This window comes from Gadus chalcogrammus, chromosome 6, assembly GCF_026213295.1.
Source record: "Gadus chalcogrammus isolate NIFS_2021 chromosome 6, NIFS_Gcha_1.0, whole genome shotgun sequence".
NCBI classification, from domain to species: domain Eukaryota; kingdom Metazoa; phylum Chordata; class Actinopteri; order Gadiformes; family Gadidae; genus Gadus; species Gadus chalcogrammus.
Genome location: NC_079417.1, coordinates 14,078,024 through 14,104,199, shown reverse-complemented (window position 1 = coordinate 14,104,199; position 26,176 = coordinate 14,078,024). Strand labels below are relative to the sequence as shown.

The following is a 26,176-nucleotide window of genomic DNA, read 5'->3' as shown; positions in this document are numbered from 1 at the left end:
TGTTGTTGCATGATTGTGTGTACTTTGTGTGTGTGGGTGCGCCGTGCGCGTTTGAGTGTGTGCTTGTGCGCAGGCACGCATCCATTCTCATACTTCCACCACCACCTTTTTATTATTCCAGTTTCTCTTGCTAGAGACTTTGTCCGGCATTGTTAGTGAGTAGGACCGGAATCATGTTTTTGTTTATTAGTTTGCAGAATTCTCTGCCCTCAACCAGTAAGGTTAGGGTATTGTTGGTGACAAATGTGTGGATGGAAAAAGGATGAGGGCAGGTCCAACCCATGGCACGGAAGGTTGAGCGGGTCCGCAGCCAGGGTTGAAGATGAAATGAAGGAGTGCAACAGATGATGGAGGATGACGATTGTATGAAAACATTGATGGACTTGGTTTATGTTTTTTAAGAAGCCCATAAATCTGTCTCTTGTGGAGGGGGAATTGATGGGGCTGATATTTACAACCAGGCTGGGTTCGCCATCCAGAATCCTATCACTTTGCAACACGTGTTTGAAGATGTGTTCACTTTGTCAAGTTTTATATTGGACCCGAGAGTCGTAGATGCAAAGAGAGCAGTTAGTGCTGTTCTTTTGGCATCCATTTTGAGTCCTCACCTTGTGCCCATCACAGCATCTTTGTGCTTCAGTATAATAGAGTGTGAACAAGCTTCCTTTTTGTTGCCTGAATATTGTATGAGTTCATACACTTTGGGGATGTTTTGGATTTAAAATAAAAAATAAAAATAAGCTTATCTTACACTAGCCTCTATGTTTCACTCCTCTCCGGGCCAGGGTCGAGGTAGAAAGTGAAAAGGGTTTGATATTATGTAGCCTAATTAATCCAGCCCACACACCCTTGAAAGATTAAAATGAAATACTGTATTATGGTCTCCGTGTGTGTGTGTGTGTGTGTGCGTCCGCCCATGTGTGTAATGAATGTTTTATGTATTCCCCTATGTGGTAACGCTTGGTTTCGCCATAGGGTCAGCGATCTCTGTCCCCTGTGGTGTAGAATTGCTCGGTGTCTCCCTTCTTTTATTCACCTCATATTCAGTTTATGTATTCCTTTTTTAGATCCTCAGGCGAATCAACTGCGCCACGTTCTGACCTGAAATCACAGACCAATCACAAAAAAAATGTATAACCAATGTCATCTTTAAGGGAAAATGTATCTATTTGAAATAAGGCCATCATGGAGACCAGTTCATTTAAGTTGAGATTGAGCTCATACTTGGGTCCATTTCGGTCAGCAGTTTATTGTGCAGATTACATTTCATATACTATATATTAGGGCCCGACCGATATTGATTTTTGAGTGCCGATGCCGATTATTTTCAGAGAAAAATTACGATTACGATTTAATCGGCCGATTCAAAAAAAAGAAGAAAGAAAAAAAAAAAAGAAGCATATAAAACGTAGTTTTTGATACCTTAAATATACTTTAAACACTTTTGATGAATATGTGAATTGAATGCAGAACCTTTGAGTGTTTTAGAATACATTTACAGTCAAAAATGAGTAATGTAAAATGTAAAATAAATAACTAACTCCCAATGTGCTGCGCTCGTGAGCAGTGACTAACACGTGCGTGCTGAGCAGTATGGTCTCACCGTTAGTCTACAGTATAACAAATTAACATGGCCTGGGACCTAAAGAAAAACAGGCACAACATGCTCAAACAACACGTCTTGTGTACATTGGTGAGGTGAGCGAGCAGCTGCCTGAGCGAGCGTGCTTTCATGTTGTACGGTAAAATTCAATCTCCTCTTTTTTACTCCAGCTAAAGTTGTTAGTTAGCAAGGCGAGTAGGAGCGCAATCTACAGGATACTAGGCGCAATAACATTTAAAAAAAATAAATAATCGGTTGTAATCTGCGTCTTTTTGGCCGATGCCGATTATTTTCAAAAAGGCTATAATCGGCCGATTAAATCGGCAGGCCGATGAATCGGTCGGGCCCTACTATCTATATATATATATATATATATATATATATATATATATATATATATATATATATATATATATATATATATATATATATATATATATATATCTTACACAGACGATACAAGGGTGCATACACATATTCATTTTGAACAACATTCTAAACCTGCATGTGCACACTCGTGACACATGGAGGATTTTTCTTTTCTTTCAAAGGTTTGTTTTCTTTTTTACATTTCGGCAAAGCAAAGAGGATTAAAACACAACAAAACGGGTGACAATCAAACTTCACTCTGAGGCAAACACAGAACACAGGCGAAGGATCCAAGGCGGACTCCTGTCCCCTCGAGGGAACCTGTGCAGTTGCTTCACTGCCTCCTTTTCTCTAACCGTCATTCCTGTCCGTCACTCTCCGTGGGTTTCGATATCGAGACCGCCTTTACGGCAGGTGAGTTGACGTTGGTGCGCAGGTATCCCCAAGAGCTTCACGGTGCCCGCTGGATGGTTTCTTTTCGCTAGTTCTGTGGCGATCACAAACACACACACACACACAAACACCAGCGATTGTTTGACAGTTGTCTTGTCTGGGATTTGCCGCTCTTTAATCATGAGTTGTTGAGGAGCACTCGCTGAAGGACGGTCGCGCTCAGGTAATCCACAGCTTAGTTCTTTGTTTTCCTATCGAGCATTGTCCGACAAGGAGGGTGACATTAATGTATAATTATTTTGGTATGTACTGTACCACGGGCCGATGACTCAGACTCTTTGTGTTGTAGACCCTGAAACTGTGCAGCCCACTTGAGATCTGGTTTTGTCTCCCCTGCTTGGAACCCAGACTAACTGCCCACTTACACTTCATTGTTTTCAAAGCGCCTACATCTTTCTTTTCAACAAAATATATCAATTTTGTGGTCCATTGAGCCAACATTACATTAAGCCAGTTGACACAATATGTAGTTAAATATGGTGTCTACTGCGCATTCTCCGTTAATTTTGTCCCAAGTGAGAAGGAGCCACTTCCAAGACGTTTATTGTTTGTGTATTGCAATCAAATTGAAACAATAAATATCTATCTGATATCTTTCTTCATGGTCTTCATGATTTAGGGTGAACGGTCATGTTCAAGGCATCAGTCAATTCCACTCTGTCTTTCACTGCTTAATGTGGTTCATATGGAATCACAGCATTCTTCAGAGGGAGGGGAGGCGATCAAAGTACCTTTCAAGATGGGGTTGTCATAAATGCACCTACCGTGTGTTAGATGGACCATTGCCTCGGGTCAAACAAATGGATCAGCCATGCTGTATTACAGAAGATCACATTCGTAACTTGGATGCCAAGGAAAGCTTCATCAAGCATGTCATTAAAGAGACCCCATGCTGAGGGCGAACGCCTCGGCTCCTGAGTCTCCCCCGAAGCCTCTACAAGTTCATTATTCCAAAGCCTGCCGGGAGTACTCACAGGATATGCTCAAGTTCCTGTTGTTTTCCAGTTGGCCTCGAATGCCTTCAATGTAACACAGATAACAGTCTGTGCATTATGACGGAAAGGCCACTGACTAAGTCAGGACCACTTGGGGATGTTTTGTGAGCAGAGAAGCTGGACTTAACTTTTCCATAAAAGAAATGTCAGGATTGAATCCTCGGTTTATTGCAGGGATATGTATTGGATGTATGGATTGTTTTTGCAGTCAAGCTTCCCTGACATCTAGTGTGTTGTACTTACATTTGTACTTACAGCTCCAGCACACAGTGGTGGCATTTAGGGTTCATACAAAGTTCATGAAAGTTCCTATTCATATTTGGATCACTGCAAATCTGTGCAGTCTACTTTAGTTTAACGTGAACTCAGATCTCTTTTTAAATGGTTTAATTTAGATAGTGAGTGGAAGGGAGATTTTTGTTATAGGCTATTTAGCTAATGAATTGGATACATAAAATAGTATGTCATATCATGTGTGGTTAAAGTCAACGTTGAATGTCTTGCGGAGCATGTCTTACTCCCATCATATGACACATTTCCAAGTAAAACTATTTAAAACTGAAATGCTATTTAAACCTATTACAAATTGTAGGATGAAAGTGTTTTGGAACCTAGGGATAATTCAAACCTGACAAAACGAAATGGGTCTTTTATGGGTTGAAGGGAAAGGTTAACCTACCAGTAACTTCTTAAGGTCATCACAAAAAACCTTTTCGGAGGAAGAAATTAAGTTGATAACATTCTGGGGCAAAATGACTTATATAACAGACTTTTCCTTTTGCATGCTTTGTTGAGTTGATGAATAATTATTTGCCTATGGAAATGAGTTGCCAAGGTGAAGAACGAAATCTTGTCCTGGGGTATTCCACCCAAATTGTTTACGGTTTTATGGCCAATGGAGTGCGGGGGGTATTTCTGTGCTCAAACTTCTCTCCTTGATTTATTAAGTTCTCAGACACTTGGGGTACACAAATAACTTTTTTTTGATTTATTTTCTCAAATACCTTTAGTGCCCATGCTGTATTCAGTTGTTTCACGTTCTGGCTTTGGTGGGATACCTGTGATGTATTTAACTCATCAGGGATCATAGGCATTGGGAGCTGTATAGTTTCCCCTTATCAGCTAATATACAGTACTAATGAGCCTTTGCTACCGTTTCTTGTTGTTCTTCCTTTCGTTTTTTACCTTAAGCGGTGCCTCACTGCCAAAAATAAGGTATGCAGCTGGTTGTCCTCAGCAAAATAACATTTATTATTTAACGATATTTTATGAGTAATCGACTAACTGACAATGATGTTTGACAATGACGAACTACGTTTGTGAGTCCCACCCCGCAGGTGCTAGATATGAGGCTGGATTAATAAGCAGTCAGAATGCCGATGTACAAAAAACAACAACTTTGAGGTTACAATATGCGTATTTTCATCCATCCTAGACTCCTCGCATTCACAGTGCTGAAGTTAGTGTGATAAGGCGACACTGAACGATAGGCAGAGAGAGATGGGCCTATTGCATCTAAAAGAAGATGATAAAAGGCTGTTTGCAGTACATTGTAATTAAACAACCAAAATGAATACGCAACTTGCATTGGCAACCCAGTTTTCCAAATCCTATCGTCGTTATCTACATTTTTATTTTTTTCTTCCTTTGAGTTAGAAATGAATTTAACAAACACATGATTCTGAATGAGCTATCCGTTCACTTTGAAATCAAGGTAATTATGGGCTTTCCTTGTACCATGTTTGGTCAATTATGGGAGTTGACGGTTGTCCACTCTAAGCTTGTTCACTTCAGACATCACCGCAGTGGTCTGGGCTTGTGGCCCCCGCTAGTATGGCTATTGCAAGACCAAACTCAATCGTAGATTGAACGTTGGTCTGGGGAAGCTGCCGTCATTTTCCTCAGCACAAAAGGCGTGATCAACTGACCGATCTCAACTGACTGTACGTGATTGGCTGCTTGCCGTCGCTTCCCTGTCGTCATTGTGTTAAACCAGCTGATAGCGTGCCAAGGGGATAAGCGAGCTTGTGATTGGCTCCTGCAAAAACGTATCGAAAGCAGAAAGAAATGTATTGCTCTTCTCCAGACCCTTGTGCAGGGTGAACTAAAATCGCCGGCAGAATGGGCGGGGCTACCGAGTCTAGGCCCCCGCTGGAGTTTGAATGTCTGCATGGGTATACGACCGTTAACATTTCTCAAACACAGTTCTAAGGCACTCACCCCCTGTATGGGAGTCTACCCTGCTATGGTTAGGGCTGGACATCGTTTCAAACTATTTCCATGTTTTTGGATCAATCAATCATCAATATCAGGTCAATGCTTTCTTTCGGTCCCTTGCTTTTCTTTGACATTAAACACAAAAGCTGTCTACCTGTTTTTGTCGCTTACAACCGGCCATGGCTGCCACCAAGTCTTCACTTCCAAGAGTGCCAACTGTGACCTTGGTGGCTTAGCTCAACAAAGTGGGGTTAGACCTTGCTGACTCACACCACTATTTGTTGCATGCATCAATCTCGTCACCTAGCCGGCCACATTCAAAACGCATCAGTGTAGAGACGCCGTGACTGATGGCTTGCTCTTTGCTCTAGGCAGGTTGATTGATGGTTCAAAGTGCTCCCCTTGATTGATTGACAGAGCACAAACTGAGATCCAGGTTCCACAGCGGTTACAAAACAAGTTTGAGAAATGTTGTTTACACAATGCCATCCACATAACTGTAGTTTCAGCTAGAAATGGTTTAACCAATGGTTTTAACCATCCCATTAATATTGAGGAGCAGGCTGCCTGCCTCTGTCCGTAGGTGCAAGGTCAGTCGTTTTAATTCGCAGTGCCACCCAAACAAATTAAAAACAAATGGGCCCTGAAGCCTGTCTGTTCTAGAATCATTCATGTTGGTGGTGACAGTTTCCAAGCCGGTGCCCTGCTTTACCCACTGAATCAGGCTGGTTGAAGTGGATATCATAGACTGCATCTCTAGTAGGAACTGAAGGACAGGGACAGAATGCATCAGGTATCTCACATTTCCAAACAGTGGTCAATGTTTACTTCTATTTCTTTTTTTAGGACTCCTGGAAGAATATCTTGCAGTGAAACTGAATGCTGCCAAGTTGCATTTAACAGCTTCAAATGCGACACCCTAATGGCTCCATCAGAATTCATGAAATGGATTTATTCTTCTTGGCCTGAAAATATGCAAGATCAGCTGATGCCAAGAGACATGGTCTTCTTGACCTCTTATTGTACAGGTCATTGCTCAGTCATTTCATTTTATTTATTTATTTATTTATTCAAACCAAATTACTTATAGATGAGTTATTCCCTCTCCATCCACTCTCTGTATTCTCCAGAACATACTGGACTGAAACGGTATTTGCAGCAGGCCTCCGGTATGAATGTGGTTCAGAATTATGAATGTGATGCATTGAAGATGAGCTTTGTACCTGTAACCAAGATGACTGCCCTCAAACTCTCATGGGTCCTAAACAAATCAATATCCCGGAATTGGTGGCCTGCTTGGATTCCCAGAAAACCACATCAATGCCTTCATGAAAATTCTGAAGGGTCAAAAAGGTTCTCTGCAGAGATCTGTATCTAGATGCAATTTCCCTTCTGTATGGAAGATTGGCAGATACCTGTTGGGGGTTGGGGGCATGGAGAGCAGAATGAAGAGGAGGGATCACAGCTGACCAACATTAGCTGTGGAAACACTGTACAACACAATTGCAAACCCCTAAATTGTTCACATTGCCATCTGCACTAAGCAGAAACTAGTCTCTCTCTTTCCCTCTCATCCTCCAGATATTCACATTTTCGTTTAGCAATTGATTACAAATTGATTTACACATATTGACGTGGCCTAACAGTGTTCAAATAGCGACCTCATAAAGCTGTGTAAAATTCAGTCTATTTCAAATTGTACCGGTTCTTAATGCTCCACAAATCGTTACACTTTTGCAAAACGATGGCACCACCATTGTTTTTTTTCAGCGCTCATTGCATTTATATATTTTTTGGGGGAAAGGCTTTAAACTGGATGGAGGCCAGACTGTTCCGCAGAGAGAAACACAATGTGAACATATTAGATTGCGATGTTCCCATGAGGATGAAAAACCCACCCATCAGTCAAATTTGGTATTTTGATCAATGGAGAACATTATGGATGGTAACAACGGCCAATAACAATAGCTGTCCCCAGGGGTTCTAGGAAACGCAGCATTTATCCAATTACATCAGTAGCTGTGTTTCCATCCCCCTGATTTTATGCAAATTTTGAAGTATCGAATCATTAAACGGTGGTGGAAACCCCCGTTTCCACCACCGTTTCCACCATATGTGTTTTTTTGCATAAAAATCCTCTAAATCGCCAAAAAAATGTTCTGCTCGCTTGTGGTGGTTTTTGACTTATGCAAAAAAGAGTAAATGCACAAAATGGGAGATGGAAACAAACTTTTCGAAACAACTGTGACGTAGCGAACATTGAACACACAGGACTGACGACGTCTTTCCGATTTCCGCATAACGACCGGCCATAGCAACCCTGCCGACATCCACTTGTAGCGTCAATATAATATTTTTAAGCGTTTGTATACATGGACAACCTTTATATATATATATATATATATATATGTGTATGTGTGTGTGTGTGTGGGTGTGGGTGTGGGTGTGGGTGGGTGGGTGGGTGGGTGGGTGGGTGGGTGGGTGTATAGATATAGATGTATAGATATATGTATATACATATACATGTGTGTATAGATATATGTATATACATATACATGTGTGTATATATATACATGTGTATATATATATATATGATGTCTATGTTTGTATATCCTTTTAATTATACCGTGTCCATTAATCTGTGATATATGGACACCTGCTGAGTAATTCCAGTCAAATTGTCTGTTCAGCCTTCAACACGAGTGCTGGTCAATTGTGGAAAAAGCATTAAACTGTAATCAGAAAACGAGGTTATATGCTAGACCCTAGAGTATCTGTGGTATAAAGGCTGCAAAGAATTTCGAATTAAAAATATGTACAATGTATCCTTTAAATGCGTCCGTGGAACAGATGACCAATGTGAATAGATAGCCTACATGTGGACCGCTGAAGAGGTAAAACTTTTCCTTGCTCTCATCGAAGAAAAAAACATTACAGCTATTTTAGATGGAAAACCACAACGCAATTTCACTATATATCAGGATCTAAGAGAGAGCATGTTTTCAAAAGGATACGACAGGCCCTGAATGTGTGTAGTTTTCCGCTCCAACCACTTGATGGAAGCACACCTAATTCGAATTTCTTCGAATTAGTTTCTAAAGATTGGCTTCACCATTTCGATGGAAAAGTGACTATTAATGCAAAAATATATGTTGTGTCCATTGCCGCAAAGACTTGCTTCTATTAACATGGATTGCAATACTGGTTGTCATTGATTCTTTTTTTTCAGTGATTTATTATGCTTGGAGGCCTCACTAATTTCCTGTATTTGTTATCAATGAGCTGTGCTGTTAAATGTCATGTGTGACTCTAAACACTTACATTCTGTTAAACAGAGAATACATGCAGAAAAAAAAATCCCTGTTGAATATAATTTTTAAAACCATTGCATAATAAAAAAAGGAAGATAATAATAAGAAAAATCCTCAACCATTTACTATCAGTCACTATACTAACTGGTAGTAAGGGAGAAGGTTATGGCATAGGACATGATCTGATTAAGTGCTGTCAGTCAAAATGTCAGTCAAACAGCTCCACATTCTGAGTTTTACATTTATTATGTGTCACATAATAAATGTAATTATTATGTGACACATAATTATTATGTGACACACATTGATGATCTAAATTAAGATCATCAACCACAACGTCCGGCCAGATTGTAGGGATGTTCATAAATTGTGTTTACACTCAACACTCTAGCGATCGTCGAATGAAGGACCATTGAGAGAGGATGGCAAAAATGTGGGTGACCTTAGACTAGATGTGCTCAAGATGGCTGAAAGGCAAATTTAATAATTAACCTTCTGATGAGGTATTTCCAGGGCAGGCAAAAACGTTGTGTGTTCCGCTTGGTGAGGCAATGGGATAAGGCCGTGAGGAAACCTGCAGGCTTAACATTGAAACAATGCTCAAACACCTTTCAGTACAAATCACAATGTTTGTATCGAAATACAATAACATGATCGGTCAATAACACACAATGCTAACAGCTGTAGGAGCGATTAGAGAAAATATGTTATAGTAGCGGTAAAATTGTTGTCTGTTAAACAATAAAACATTATTCGGCTGATTCATGCCCTGATCAAACCTTATGTATTGCACAATCAATAAGGCACTTTGTCTGATTGTCCTTGATATTGATTGATATATATCAATCGCTTTATCACTAACCAGATTCATAAATGTTGTGTAACAAGAAGTTGTTAAAACTAAGGAAGACATGTGTCAAAAATGGTCAGACTCTTGTTATTTTGGTAATGCCGCTAATGTTGTCAGTCTGCCCTTTCAGATAATTGAGGGTAATTAAAGTGGCACATGCTCCTTAGGTCAAATTAGTTGGTCCCAAGTGTGTTTTTTTGACTTTGCCAATGTGCATCCCTTACTGTCTGTTGAAAGCATTAGAGATACACAGCACAGTTAAGATTGTTACAGTTTTGCTGCTGTCCTGCTGGTGTGGGCATCCCAAAATAACTGTGCTTTACTCTTACTAGTTCTCCAACAACAGGAGCACTAGTTTACTTAATTACTAAAAAGCGATGTTGTGTTTGGAGCGATCTCAGTCGATAAAATGATGTTAGCCCCAACTTGCATGCTCATTCCAGGCACTTCTTTTTAGGTATTTTAGGGTGCTCACACTAGGCCATCTGGCCGTGGCCGTTTTCACACCTAACCGTGCTCAAATCTGCCAGTGTGAGTGTGGCCACTCTGGCCAGGCCAGGCCAATTTGGCCACTTGGGAGAGGTGTGCTGCTACGGTCCGGGCCGCTACGGTACAGATGCTAATGAGCCGACACGCGCACACGCACGGCTACGCAACCTGAGCTGGATGACGTATAGTCCATGCGACGACCACGGACATAATAACGGCGACGAGCCTTCTTTCCCATTAAATGGTAAACATATATCCAAATAAGCAACAGACTCAGCAAAGTGCGAACTGTGTTCTCTGTGTTGTTGTCCATTGTTGTTAAAACTCTGACTGGCGGCAGACTTTATTATGGTCCATGCAGTGGACGCTTGGTGATGACGTGTTACTTACGAAGTGATGACGTATGTACAAGAGCCTACCGTGGCTAGGCCACAGTTGCGACGGCCACGGCCAGATGGCCTAGTGTGAGTGCAGGCCAGAGAACAATGGGGCCATTTGAGCACGGTTAGGTGTGAAAACGGCCAACGGCCTCAGCCAGATGGCCTAGTGTGAGTGCACCCTTAGGCTATGTCTAATGGACAAGAAAACGTTCACAACTAACAATAAATGGGAGGTTACAGCCATCCCTCTTTTAGATTTATGGAGCCTAGCTGAGGAATGTCCGTGATCAGAGAGCTAGCACAGGTTTATATATTATACATTGAGTTGAATGTGAACGGACAGTTTTATCGTGTCACACTGTGAATCTTGTCCTGAACTGGACCTGTGCCAGTCTTATTTATTAAGTACCGTAAATTCTTGATTTTGATTGTGAGACATGAATCTTATTCCTTGTGTACTTCTGTGACGGTTAGTTTTTTCTTTAAGCACCTGGGCTTTCGCCCTATCTTCTGAGTCCTCTAGCTGTTGCAGGCTGCATCCCCCGATGGCTGGGCTACATAATTGCTCTGGTAGTGTGTGTCCCTGTCCACGGACACTCGAATGTGATGACAAATTATGGCATCGCAATCTGTAAATTACAAGTGCTCCTTGACCTTAACTCTTCTTGTTAATTTGAAACCGCCTCCCTTCTTTCCAAGCGAATGGCCACCGTCAGGATGATTGATTTAAGCTGTGGCAAAGTTTTGCTTTTAGAACTTTCTGTCCAGCAGAGTGCAGGGCTTATGGGTCGCAGTAAATTATTATGTATTTTGTTATTCTCAAGGTCATCACAATTGTGACAAGATTAGGATTTTATTGATCAAGGATCCCATCAATAATTGAATCTGATCGAAATTTTTCTTTTTTTACTTTTACTTTTCACCCCTTGACCTCTGCTCCTGGTCTTCAAAGGCAATCCTAACTGTAGTCTTGGTCGGCAGGTTCACACTCACTCACTCACTCACCAGTCCACTCACACACCAATCCATCCACTCACTCACCAATCCATCCACTCACTCACCAATCCATCCACTCACTCACCAATCCATCCACTAACTCACTCACCAATCCATCCACTCACTCACCAATCCATCCACTAACTCACTCACCAATCCATCCACTCACTCAACAATCCATCTACTCACTCACTCACCAATCCATCCACTCACTCACCAATCCATCCACTCACTCACCAATCCATCCACTCACTCACTCACCAATCCATCCACTCACTCACCAATCCATCCACTCACTCACCAATCCACTCACTCACTCACTCACCAATCCATCCACTCACTCACTCACCAATCCATCCACTCACTCACTTACTTACGTGACCAATAAAGACACCCTCATGAGTTCGTATTGATTAGTCCTATAAAATGATAAGTCAAATGAGTTCAACGTCCAATGCAATTTTTATATAGTATTTTTACCTGTTTCTACCTGGTAAAAGGTATGCCCGTTTCATTGCTTCATTGTTGCTAACTTTCCTATAGCGGTGATTCTCAAATGGTGGGTGTTTTGATTGGCTAGCAGGGCATATGCCTCCCCTTAATCTTTAGAATGAAGCCCATATATAAACTAATATTTCAATGGCTTACTTGTTCAATCAGTGTATCCTCAATCGTTGCAGCTTTTTGTTTGGTTGAGTTTTTCTTAACAGTACATGAAGGCATGGTTGAATTCTGCGATATTGGTAAATACATATAGTAAACAATTATTGTTGGCTCATGATCTAATGTCTAATGAAACATGTGGGTCCTAAGGCTAGTCCAGTTGAGAACTACTGGCCTAAATCATTTTATTCAAACTTGTAAACCGTTTTGCTGATCATGCATTTCAAATTCTTCCTGGTAATTATGAATAATGTAGGGTTGATGTGGCTACTTAAAATGAGTCCAGTAGCTTACATTTAACTCAAAGGGATTAATCTATTAATCTTTCTTCTATTTTTCTGTTCCCGGTTGTGGCTGCGTTTGTGCGAGGCAGCGCAAATGTTTGCACAACCAACACACAAACTGCCGGGATGTTGTTATATTTCTACCCTTTAGTCCAATGGTAATTTGGCTATAATAATTTGTGCTGCTTCATTTGATGAGGAACTGGCTGCAATCAATGCCATAATAATCTCCCAGAGTTGAAAGACAAGGAATTACGGTAGATACTCGATAGAGAGCAAGGATGGAGGAGTATAAAAAACACATCAGGACTGCTTATTTTTAAATCATTTTTTCCCTATGCCATGTCTGTCTATTTTATGCTCTTAATCTTTTTATATCCAACTGTGAATTAATCTCTTCAACAGAAGACGTTACAATCTTTTCCTCTGGAGAGGACATTTCTCTCATCTCTCTCTCCCTTCCTAGCTCTCTCCCTTCCTAGCTCCCTCACTCCCTCGCTCTCTCTCTCCCTCTCTCTCGGTCTGCCTTTGTCTGTGTTTGTTGCTCGCTTTTTCTTCTATTCCCATGGCTTTCTTACTGGCTCGGTTCAGTTGTGGGGGGTTCTGGGATGCTCCTGGTTTAGTGTTTGCAATTTGAATCAAGGGGGCAGTCCAGAAGCCTACCCCAGCGTAGCAGCAGTGCACATAGCGAGTATATGTCAGGTTGATGGAATGTGGTTTGATGGGTGGGGAGACAATATTTTGTGCTTTATTGGAAGAACATTGCAACGCTTATTAGATCGTTCATGGTGCAGCCCAATGTGAAAACCACTTTTAGGTGTTGATATATTAATTTAATCGAGTTTTATCTATAAGTTGCCGTGTCTTATCTACAGCGAGGGAGATGGTGGGTTTACTTTTTGTCCTTCATCGAAACATAATTTTTTCTGTTTGAGGATTTCATTGTTTTTGTTGGTTGTATTGGAATGTATGCACTGAGTTAATATGGTTGTGGCTTTATTGAGTTTTAAACTGTAATTGGCAGACAGATTATGGACGGCTCCAACAGAATGACAATGACTTGGATCTTGGCTGAATACAATTTGCAGACTTTGGACGCAGATCAGGATTAAATTACTCACGAATCCAGTGTTTATACAGGATGAGGATCATAAGATTAAGTCACATGATTGGCTACATCTAAATGATGCAATTATCAAACACGGTGACATTTGACACTAGTTGAAAACACAACAGTGTTTACAACTATAAAGCAGTAGTTTTACATATAATACAGCTGTAAAGCCAGTGCTGTTTGTATAAAGGAAGAGTTTGTATCTATTGAGGTAAGGGCTCCAGACTGCGACCAAATGGTCGCATTTCGCGACCAACATTTGAGAGTGTGCGACCGAATTTTCCATCTGGTCGCGCATGTGTGACCAGTAAATTTGCCCTTTTTTTTTTACACGTTAAAGATGGAAGGGGTGCGTCAATGAATCCGGAATCTTTAGCAGGCCAATGAGTGTAAGAAGTATTGGGAATGTCGCTAATGTGTCGAGAGGGAACGTCTAGAGATTATCGAGCGCGCGTAAACGTCTGTGCAAAGGAGAAAGAATTCACAACCTGCTACGTGCGATTACAATGAGCAAGCTAACTATTGACTCGTTCTTCCGACCTTCGGCTAGGCTGCCAGTGCAAGTCAGTCCTGCATGGGTCTTATTTTACATACCCCGCACCCGCCCGTACCTGCAATACTTTAAACCGCATCCGACCCGTGTTTCTGACAGTAGCCCGATCAGACTCGCTATAAATTGATATCGACACCCGACTCGCACACGATGGAAAATTAGAAACATTAGATGGGAATTATCCTATCTGGTGTTTGGCTTGGTGCTTTACATTTTTGTGCAAAAAAACCACATCATCCACTGTTGACGGTTTTAGTTGACTCCTCCGCTCCTGATTATATCCAGCACTGGTGAAGTCTCGCTCGCAATCGCAAAACCCACGCTGTTCAGGCGTCGACTCCGACCCGACTCGTTTCCTCCAAAGTGTGCGGGTCACCCGAACCAGTGCAGGACTCTGCTTCAGGTGCCCTAAAGGGCTTTTCACATGCGAGGCGTTTGTCGGGCCTGATAATGCATTCTCAATGGAGAGGCGAGTGGGCATAGAGGAGGCTCAGCGTCCTGTCCGGCACGACAAGCGGGCGCACACCCGTGAAACTGTCGCATCTGTACTTGTCGAACGCATGCATGCGCAAACCTGGAAACCGTTGGAATAGATGAGAATCACAATAAAATATGACACTGAATTTGAAACAGCACATTGTCATTTCTGCCTCTATTATCAAAATAGTTATTAGTAATACAGTGGAAATTAGTAGAACTGTGAATATTTGGTTGGCATGTTGATTAACGGTGTGTGCCCCTAAAATTTCTGGTTGTGCCCCTAAAATTTTCAGTTAGGGGCCACAGTGTTCCTAGGGAAAAAAATAAGTCTGGAGCCCTTATGATTTTATGGGTCTCGGTAGAGGCTGTAACTCTGTTTTACTGTCAGATTTATCGCACAGATAAGCACAGCAATCCAACGGTGCTAAATCGGTTTGTTCAGCTTCTGTTTGTTCAGCTACTGCCAAGAACAAGAACAGAGGAAATAAACACAATCAAAACAAATATGCTTTCGCCAACTGGCCCTCCGATCTCAGGACACGATACATGCAGAGGTAGGGGCTAGGCAAGCTGGAGGGCTCTGCGTGTCACAGAATACACCCTGATTGGTTAAGGAAACTAAGTGAAACTAGAAAAAGGCCTTAGGCCGAAACGTTGTTCATTAAAACATTATTCGGCATCTGAATAAGAGTGTGCGGTTTCACTCAGCCTGTGGTTGAGGAATATGTCAATCAACAACATTGTCCCCATTTGCTCAACAGCAGAGAGGATTCACTCGGTATTCTGAAGGCATCTGGGGATTTTTCACAGAAGAAGGCACAGGTGCACAATCTGATAGGATAAAAGCTCTAATTGATATAGCTGCACTGAAACCAGTGCCACCGAAGCAGAGAGTAGCATTGAAATTACATTAATATACTGATAGAAAAATGTACTTGGTATATAGCATTAGTTATGAAAACGATATATAAAAGTAGGACTGTTGTCACTATATTAAGGTACTTTCCCCCCAGCGACTGCCCTATATACTGACTATATGCCGTGGCACGTCAGTAGAGGTCGTTGACATAAGTGTCCCAAAAGGAGATTCTGAGTGAATCCGAGTCCGAGCAAATGCCATTTATATGTATTTCAGAGCATTAGCGGTTATTTGAGCACTAGCACTTGGCCTAGCATTTATTAAATTGACTCTCTGAAGTAAAACTTATCTCTTAAGGGGGCTGTAGGTTTGAGGGCCTGGCGCATTGTGAAGTGGAATTGCGAATGAGTGAATATTGCAAAAATATATATTTTTGTCCATCTCATCTCTCTTTGGTTTTTCCGCCATACACATTTTATCAGACATGTCCAGAGAGCACATGTATGAAATTGTGGGTCATTTTATCATGTGGTTCATTTTATGAATATTTTGGCATTTTAATGTTCCCTAAAAGTATGGGTATACTCTAATGGTGAATCGCTCTCACATTTTCTGGAGGTCTTAGAGATCGGGATACATGTCGCTGGCACATTTTAAATAAGGGGGATGTACTATACGCATTTCAAATACAAAAATGTGTAATATCCAGTACAAATAAAATAGCTAACCACGGATCAGTCTCTGAGTACATAATTATAAAAAATATTATTGTATGATTCTGACCATCTCTAGGCCAGCAGACAAGTTCCTGCTGGCTCTGAAGGCCCACCACTGGAAGAGAGTGGTGAGGAAAAGAAGGTCGTGAGCAATAGACTGAAGGTGAGAGGTGGTTGGGCATGGGGTCGGGCAGGGGGTCGGGCGGGTGGTTGTGTGGTTGGAAGTGACGTAGGGTTGTCCCTCATTGGGAGAGAGTGGGGAAAAGGAAGTTTGAGCAGGGAGATGAGAAGCTGTATGTAGGAAAGGTGGTGTCAGCCGGTGGTTGGGAAATGAGGAGCGTACGTCATCAATCGTTTTCTACAAGGTATCTCACAAAATGGCTTGGTAGTATGGAGGTGGGCGAGTGGGAAGACCATTTTGAGGGAGGGGTTGGAAAAGGAGGATTGAATTAAATAGCTTTTAGCTGCAGATGAGGCAAAACAACAGGAGAGCAGATGGCAGGCAAGAGGGATGTCGGGGGGCTTGGATTCGATATGGGTGCTCTCGGCCGCCCTTAGGGGGGTTCTGTCGTTAAGCAGCGAGCCTGACAACCCCAGAGCTGGAGGGGTCGAGAATAGGTGAGAGGACAGAGAGAGTCCAGAGAGGGTTAGGGTTAGTAGAGAAGGAACCAGCGGCGGGCATCTTCAGGGATGTTTGACAAGGCAAGGTCCATTTCCTCGGGAGAACAGCCATGTTTAATTTCACTGGGTAAATTACAGATTAATCGTGAAAATTAAAAGAGTGAAATTTAGAAGGGGAGGTGAAGGGATGATTTCCACTCTGACCCAGTGCAGGCTAGGTGTGTGGGTGGAGGAGTAGCCTGAGGAGAGGGCTGCAGAGGTTGATGTGTAGTCTGGTGGTATCCAAGTCTCAGTGAGCGCAAGCAAGTCCAGGGATCCCCAGAGGGTGAAACCGGAGATGAACTCAGTCTTGCGGGTAGCTGACTGACTGACAGCCCTACAACTATGTGCAATTAGATTATGTCTACAGCAGTGCAAATAGAGACAAAAAGTGTTCAACACAGACCGTATACAGTCATGCAGAGATTCTTACTTGGGAAAGTAAATATCCGCAACCTAATACAAGAATACCTTGTTGTGGAATATCTTCACAAAGTCAAAATGCGAACAAAAAATGTCACAATATGCACTCATCGTAAGTCCGCTAACACTGCAGAGAATAGCTATTTATAAGACTAAATGTACACTCAGCTTAATCCAAGCTCTCCTTGGATCAGGATATCCCAAGAAATCCAAATTCACACAATTCAAGTTTACATAGATACATCTGCATAGTGGTCAATATTGAGCAATGTTCCCTCTGTCTTTTGGGGAAAAGCTAAAGAAAAGTAAAGAGAAGCCATGCTAAGCTTTTGGTTTTGGTGGGATATGATTTTGGTTAAAACTCATTATCTTGTTCCACATGCCAAGGAAACCGTTTCATATCTTGCCCGCTTTTCTGAATACATTTCACTAGGCTGGTCATTGACTTCGAACCAGTTAAATAAATAGAATTAAGAGGATCCTATAACAGAGTTTAATGTTTTCTAATGGTGCAAATCAGTCAGTGGGTCAGTGTATCTGCACACAGCGTGGTTATCAGCAGGACGCTGCTTTAAGAGATGTAGCGCACACCGGAGCGCAGCAGGCCAACAAGGTCACAGCCCGTACACGCCAGCATTACCGTGCTGCTCTCACTGGGGTTCTTCTTACCCTTATCAAAATTATAGACAATTGCTACTGCAAGGTGGGCAGGGTCCGCTGGAAAGACATAGTCAGCAACGCTGCTTATTTTCCCAGCGTTGATTTAAGCAAAAACAAATATATATTATTTGCAATCATCTATTCAATTAGTTCTGTTAATGTTAATCTGTCTCAAGAACATAATTCCCTGTACCACCAGCAGTACCCTTTGTATCTAACGTTGGAGATCAGCCACAGGTTGAAAATACTGCTATGGAGCATCTGAAAATGCTCACTGGCTCAGATTGCGATCGCATACATTTTCCTCAGAACATTCCCCCTTGAGTTCCACCCTGCTGAAGATCTATCATTTCCCGCTCCAAATGCCCCATTAGCGATGGGGGGGGCGTCATGCTGCCTGGTCCTCCCTCACAAGCCCTTAAACCACTGCTGTTTTCTGCCACACTCTCCTCCTTCCTTTCATCCCTTCCTCTCGCCCCGTTCACCTGGAAGTGGCCGCTTGCTCTTTATCAGCAAGCCACAGCAGGGACGGGGCATGCCACAAGCCCTAACTCCCTTCATTTTATCGTCAACCCCTGTTTCCCTTTCTCTTCAATCCTCCGTTGCTCTCATCTGCACCTCCCAAACCTCCCAGGGATGAGCTCTGGCAGGAAGATCCAGCCTGTAGCGTACCAAGTCTATCATCATGCCTTCCAACACTATCCTCTTCAGCCTCGCTCTCTCTCTCTGGCTTGCTTTCTCTCTCGCTCTCGCTCTCTCTGGCTGGCTTTCTCTCTCTCGCTCTCTGGCTTGCTTTCTTTCTCTTTTTTTTTCTTTCTTTCTTTCTTTCTTTCTTTCTTTCTTTCTTTCTTTCTGTCTTTCTTTCTTTCTCGGCCTTGCTATCTTTCTCTCTCTCGCTGTCTCTTGCTCTCACTTTTTTCATCTCCTTTCTTCTCAGCAGGTTGCTTCATCTGAGCCAGATTCACCCACATATCCCCATGGGCCAAAGTTCCCCTCCCTTCATTTCCTCTGTACTGCTCTCTGGCGCCTTCTAGGCCTCTCCATTGCCTTTTAATCTTTGTGTGTGTGTTTGTGTGTGTTTTGTATTATGTGTATATATATTTTTGTTGCATATACTCCCGCTCCTTCAGTTCCTCAGCCATTCCATATGCCAGTCAAACACACACAACTCCCCACACACCCCCGCTGGCCATGGCTCACTTTAACCCGACCCGAGCCGACCTCGACCAACACATGCAGAACAAGCCATCACCCAACAAACCGAGTAGCAGCAGAGATGAAAATAGATGTTTCAGAGTACACCCTGACATTCGGCTGGCACTGGGCTGGCACGCGTGAGGCAGTGGGGAGCTGTGCTTGTGGCAAGATATGCAGCGGTCACATTCATCTTCAGCTCCCATTAGGCAATGTCTGGCGGTCGCTCGGGTGGATTTAGTTCCTCGTGGGTCTCTCCTCGGATGGGTGGTGCTGTGGCAGAGAGTGGTGCGATTGATTCCTGAATGGCTTAATGAGCTGGTAAAGTGGAGGAAATGGCAGGGAGAGATGCATCACAGCATGGCACATTAGACGCCGCAAAGGCCGCCGAGATGGATTTTGGATTAATACAACGGGAGGTGTGTATTCATAAAGCCCGATTTAAGGAGGTCATGTTCAATCGCTCGCGCAACAAATGCAATGCACAGGACAGCTGAAGAGTCAAATTCAGTTATTGGGATAATTTGTCAAACCTTTGAATCGTTTCGAACAAATTTGGAAATGAACAATTGGAAAATAAGCTTATGATATCAGTACTAGCAACAGTGTCCCCTTACAAAACAACCATGCAGTGGACATCTATGGAAGTAAATCTGTGCCATCAGACTTTGAAAATAAAAGCCTTTGTATTCTAAGCACTGAATATTTATGCATTGAAATAACATGTCTGGATTTTTTGTCATTGAATTTACAACTTTCTTTTTCAATGTTAAAAAGATCTAAATCAAATAATCAAAGTTAAAAAAATGTACTTGAATATTTTCAACGTCCGCAAATTCAACATGCCAAAGTCAGCTGCAAAATTCAATGAATGAAATTCAGCGTTAACATCGGGGGACCCAAGGAAGAGCAATCGATCCTAGATGCGAGAACGCGGGTCAAGGAGAGCGAGCGGGTGTTACACAGAATTCTGCGACCCACCGAAAAGTGTGACACCATGGGGCACTGTTGCACATTTTCTGCAACAGCAAAAGCAAATCGCAAACAGGGATGAAGATAGTTCATGTGCGGAATCATGCACAAGCTTAAAACTTAACTTTTTCAAATTAAAAGCAGGTTGCTGTACGGTGCTTCTTCCAGAGGCACGCCGTGCTTCCACTGGAACTACAAGCTGCTGCCGCTTCAGTTGCCCAACACTGTCGGCTCTGCACTCTCGTTCCACAGTGGGCAGCGGGCTTAAGATCGCCCCAGCATCACACCAAACATAGGCAAAGGGACCTCTGATCGCCCCAAATTGGTGCCCTAATAAATTGGGTCCCTTAACCCACTACAATTGCACTTAAGCTGCATGCAAATCCAGCCAAGTCAATGCAATCACGCACACACTTCATACAGGCATTAGTTCATCGTTTATTTCATACTGCAGTTAAAAACAAAAAAGGTGTGCATTATAACAGAAACATAAATAAAATATAAGATCCCGCCTCCCCTCAGCTTGATATTAAATGTGGTTAATAAATACATTTTATTTGCTTCTATTAGCGTTTTACAGGCCGATACAATGGATAGGGCGTGTTTAGTAAGGTCCACCACCGTTGCTTCTCTCCCCATAAAAAGCTACAGTCAGTGTTTAATGACGTTGATTTACCTTTGAGCATTTCCTATTATAGGCTACTGTGTAAAATGCTGTTTAGAATTAACGTTTGTATCAAGAAAGAAAGAACCAGCGAGTGACGCTCTTATTCCCGCTCTCCTTGCTTGACGCGATCTAGCATCTAGGATCGATTGCTCTTCCTTGGGTCCCCGGATGTTAACATTGAATTTTGCAGGTGACTTTGGAATGTTGAATTTGGTGACGTTGAAAATATTTAAGTTACATTTTTTTAACTTTGAATATGCTTAGAATTCAATGGCTTTTCATTTTCAAAATCCGATGGCACAGATTTACTTCCATAGACATCTCTCTCACTCTCTCACTCACCCTTCTGTCTTCTTATCCTCTCTCAGCTGGTGCTGAGCATCACTAGGACCTTTTCCTTGACCTTAGATTTTAATGTGTCCCCAAACACACACACACACACACCTCATATCTCATAATTCATCCCGGGGTATCATCCTCCCGCCTGCGGGCGACTCGGTGGCGTCTGGACACTTAAAATGATGCACACTGCACGAGGAGGTGCCAGCAGAAGATAAACGGCTGCTTAGTCATGCTGCTGCTACTCCCCAGGGGGGGAGACACCTCTTAGTGCTAGAGGAGTGATGTTCGCTCCTGTCTCCTCTTTCCTTTGACGAGGGGTAGTACATGTGGCAGCTAAATGTGCTCAAAAAATTCTGGTGAAAAATGTTTGAATGATCTCCAAAGCGCGGTCCCCAACCACAGCTCGAGCATTCGTGTAACATGTGCTGCAAACCAATGGGGATTTGCAAGAATTCAAACTCCTTTTGGCCTCTGGAAGCAGGCCTGCCGGGGAGACCGGCTTGGGCCCCTTGATGTTGTGTTGTAAAACACACTAATGTGATTAACCAACCGCCTGGAGAGCCATCCTCTGACCGGGCTCCATCTCACAGCCCTGCAACATACGGACTCTCTCATCAATCTCCCAACCGGCCTCCCAACTAGGCACATCATGGCTCAACCATGTGTGTGTGTGTGTGTGTGTGTGTGTGTGTGTGTGTGTGTGTGTGTGTGTGTGTGTGTGTGTGTGTGTGTGTGTGTGTGTGTGTGTGTGTGTGTGTGTGTGTGTGTGTGTGTGTGTGTGTGTGTGGTTCACACTGGTGGGGGCTGCTTGTGCTCTGGCGTGAAGACCCATCGATCACAGTACTCTAATGTAGACAGATCATTAGATCATTAAGTTGAGTTAGCAAGGACCTGTCAGATTTCAAACACCGCCATTTAATAAATGTAGGTCACTGTGGAACCAGTTTGAAGCCTTTAGGGGTAGTTGACCCGAACCAGTTCTATTTAAATTTGATAAACGTGGTCTATATCCTTATTTAATCGTCAACACGGTAATCTATGCCATCAGGCAGTGTTAAATACCAGGAGTTCAATCGTATGTTTTTGCCCAGTATCCGCCCAACAGTTTGTGAACGTTTCACTCTCGTGCAGCGGTTGACTAGAGTTCTGAGAGAGGTTCAGCTTCTCGGACCTTGAGTATAACACCATGGTGTGTTTGTGGATGCGTCTGCAGCGGTTTATACGATGTTAGTTAAGTCCAAGAAAGGGTTAAGCTTCCAGGAATACTACATATCCCCAGTCGCCCCCTTTTATATATCTATGTAAAATTGTAATATATCATTTTTATTTGTGTGACTCTTTCGACGTGTGTGCATTCATTGTAAATTGTGAGGACCGGAGATGGGAACGATCGGCTGAAGTGCTATTCAGTACAATACTTTCTATTAGGTCTCCTCTACATTTGTGGAGTAGGCTGTTCAGGGATTGCAGCTGGCTGTGTCGAGGGGACCAGACTACATATAAATGTGTCTGATAGAGTGTGTGACAGGAGGATCCTAGACAGCCCTTTCCCAAGTTCCATCCTAGCCGCAAGAGCAGCGATGGCACTCCTGGTCATGTTATACTTTTCATCACGTGTGTGTGTGGCTGTGGTGTGCGCCTGTGTGTGTGTGTGTGCGTGCATGCGTGTCCATGGAGTTCTTGGTAGTGCACAGCTGGGTTGAGGGCATCACCCCTCAACCCAGGCAGGTGCTCTCGGCCTGCCCCAACCTGCCCCCCCTCACGCCCCACTGCCTGGCTGTGGGATGGACAGACCATCGCATGACTCCATGGCTCTGGAGGAGGTGGACTCCCACTGAGGTTGTTACAGTGGCAGCATGGGACTCCGCCGTTTTATCTGGGGAGAGAAAGGTCAGCTGTAGCTGGGAGGAAGGCGGCTTTTTTACATGCCCTGCCTTCGCACCTCATTTCCCCATCTCACAGCAACCCCTCTATCTCTCCTTCTGACCCGAGATCCCGTCCACAGTCTCCCGGCGTCCATCCCTCTCATTCTCTCTCCCTTCGGTATGTGTCTCCTCTTTTCCGGTACTCCTCGAGGACTCGAGTGTTCTCTGCGCTGTTCCTACGTTTCGTGTTGGTGCCTTTAAAAAAAATAAAAAAAATAAAAAGAGACACTTGACAGCTCAGACTGTGCAGTGAGGTCTTTGCCAAAGGTCAAAGGAGATGTACACTCTGCCCCCTCCCACATTTCGACCGGCCTGTACCACTGCTGGGAACTCCCTGCTACCAGAACCTTGCAGCCTTTCAATATTGATTATTATTTTATTGATATATTATATTATATATTACTGCCCTATTCAAGTTGGCGTTCCTGCACACGCTCTCAGGACCCAGCAGGTGCTCGGGTGTATCGGCCCTTATCTCTGCAGTCTTGTAATTTTCTCTCCAAAGCCTTCCCACTCCCACGTTCACTTATCTGTCCCCGATTCTCAATCCCTGGCCAGCCTGCTCGCTCTCCCCCACTCGCCCCCCTTATCTCTCTGCTTCATCTGCTGCTCTTATTTGTTCCATTTTAATATACTGTGTCGTTGTGTTTGTTACACACACACACAAACTCACATACGTGCACACTCTTTAACCCTTGCACGCACACTCACACACACTCTTTATCCCTTGTACGCACACGCACACACTTCTACTTTATGACCCTAAAACCACTTTCTCTGCCATGGCACATTATCGAGGCTGTGTCAACGTCTCGTTAATTGGGTTCATATTATTCTAGATGAAGCGTAACCAAAAATGTTCCTTAATTCGCACTTCTCTGCTTCTAAATAAGCAGGACCAAATGTGTCTTATTGATTGGGTTTGCCTTGGTGTTCATTAATATTTCTGCGAGCAGCCTCGCCTTTTAAGTAGGATCACGGGTGATTAGGGAACTAAGCTACCCCCTGATGTGCTGCTGCAACAGCGCACACACGCACCTCTCCTTCTGTCTCCATCATACCCCTATAACGGATACAACGTTGATTCATTCCAACAGGCAGGAGTGTGTCCATACATCAGATATGATTTGCTTTGTGAAAATGACAGCGGGTCATCCAGTCACGTCTGCAAGCCAGAGATTTTATGTATCCATCGGATGGCAGGTTGTTTTTGTGTGTTGAAACACACTCATCAGTTTCCTCATGGGGTCTGATTGCTCCCCTAATGACCGGGAATCAATTAGCATAACGAGTACTGCTCCCCTGATTGGTCATAAATCAAAATCTCACTCTGTAATCTGTCTCTCATTTAGAATTTGCAGTTACTTGCAGTTATCTCAACTTTCTGTGTGATTGTGTGTCTGTGAGTGCGCCGGAGTGTGCGTTCGCATGCGGAGTGCATGTCTGCCTGTATGTGTGTGGGGGCCAAATCATTTCGGGAAGTTGTGGATTCCAAGGGCGGAATCATTGTGGGCGCAGTCTGATAATGACATTAATTAAACTACAAAGGAATGAAGGCGAGCTCGAGATCCCAGCAGGTGGTCCAAATCCCAATGGGGACCACACACACACAACACACACACACACACACACACACACACACACACACACACACACACACACACACCACACACACACACACACACACACACACACACACACACACACACACACACACACACACACACACACACACACACACACTGTGTGTGTGAGTTTGTGAAAATCATTGCAGTTATTGTGTTGTTGAATCTATTTAAATCTGGGGAATATGAAGGAGGAAAGCAACAACCTTCCCCATGGCTCACCCATTTTACCGCTAGGGAGGAGGCTAGCTTTATTCACACTTGGGCTCCAGGAACCAAGCACATTTGCAAATATTTTATGCAATCATCTGGCGGAAGTGTTTCCGTCTGCGTCCGCCCAATTGCCAAAAGCGGTATTGCGTTTGACGTCACGCAGTCGATCGATGACACTCTGGATTGCACACGATGCGGGCAGGGAATGACTTTTGGTCAGTGTGTTTTTGTCGCTTGTTCGTTCCTACTTACTTGCTGTACTTCAGTTCACATGTTACCGATCCCTGGTGGTGCTGTTCTGGTCCCCGTGGCTCTTAGTCCTCTGTTGGTATCTGAAGCTGTTGTCTGCCTCTCCCATTCACGCTCCTCTCCCTCCTCCCCCAGCTGGCCCTTGAGGACCCGGTGCACAGCGTGTCCCTGCAGCAGTTTGTGTACGAGAAGCTGAAGGCCCAGCAGGCACTGATGGGGGACCAGGCCTTCGGTGTTCTGATGGAGACAGTGGACACAGAGATCGTCCGGCAGCTCCAGGAGTTCCTGCGAGGCCTCTGAGGGCAAAGCCCCCCCTTCCCAACAACACACACACACACACACACACACACACACACACACACACACACACACACACACACACACACACACAACACACACACACACACACACACACACACACACACACACCACACAATGGTCATACCTGATATCTGTCATCTACTGGAAGGGCAGAGGACATCGGACCCCAACAAACCCACATACAAACACCCTGCCCCTAGTTCAGCCTTATCAATATTCTGACTGGACCATGACTACCATCTGCAGCTTTACTCCTTCCACTTCTATCCTTAAGCCCAAATGAATTAGCTTTGATGTTCCTTGGCCCAACTCGCATCCTAGCTACACACAAGCACCATTGTGGTTGTTTTTAGCCCCGGACAAACCTTCAAGTCCCCGTTAAAGTACCGTAGAGCTTCCATTCCTGTACTCTTGCGACGTTAAATTTCCTGTTGTTTAAGAAGAAGGGATAGAATTGTGGAGGGAATGCAAAATTCAAAACTGTGTGCGTGTGTAAGAATAGATGTAGGATGCAGAATGATATAGCGGAAAAGGAAATTGTAGCCAGAAGGGGCGCCACAGACTTTCTCATGGAGAAAACCAAACGGCTCGGA

At 43.5% G+C, this 26,176-nt stretch overlaps 1 protein-coding gene across 1 annotated transcript in view; it reads left to right on the top strand.

The window, feature by feature from the left end:
* ipo11 (importin 11) overlaps nucleotides 1–25,562 on the top strand; it is a 119,511-nt gene extending 93,949 nt beyond the window's left edge. Inside the window, exon 30 of the mRNA XM_056592110.1 lies at nucleotides 25,398–25,562. Within this exon, the coding sequence (XP_056448085.1) occupies nucleotides 25,398–25,562 (165 nt within the window). The remainder of the gene's footprint in view (nucleotides 1–25,397) is intronic.
* The last annotated feature ends 614 nt before the right edge of the window (nucleotides 25,563–26,176 follow it).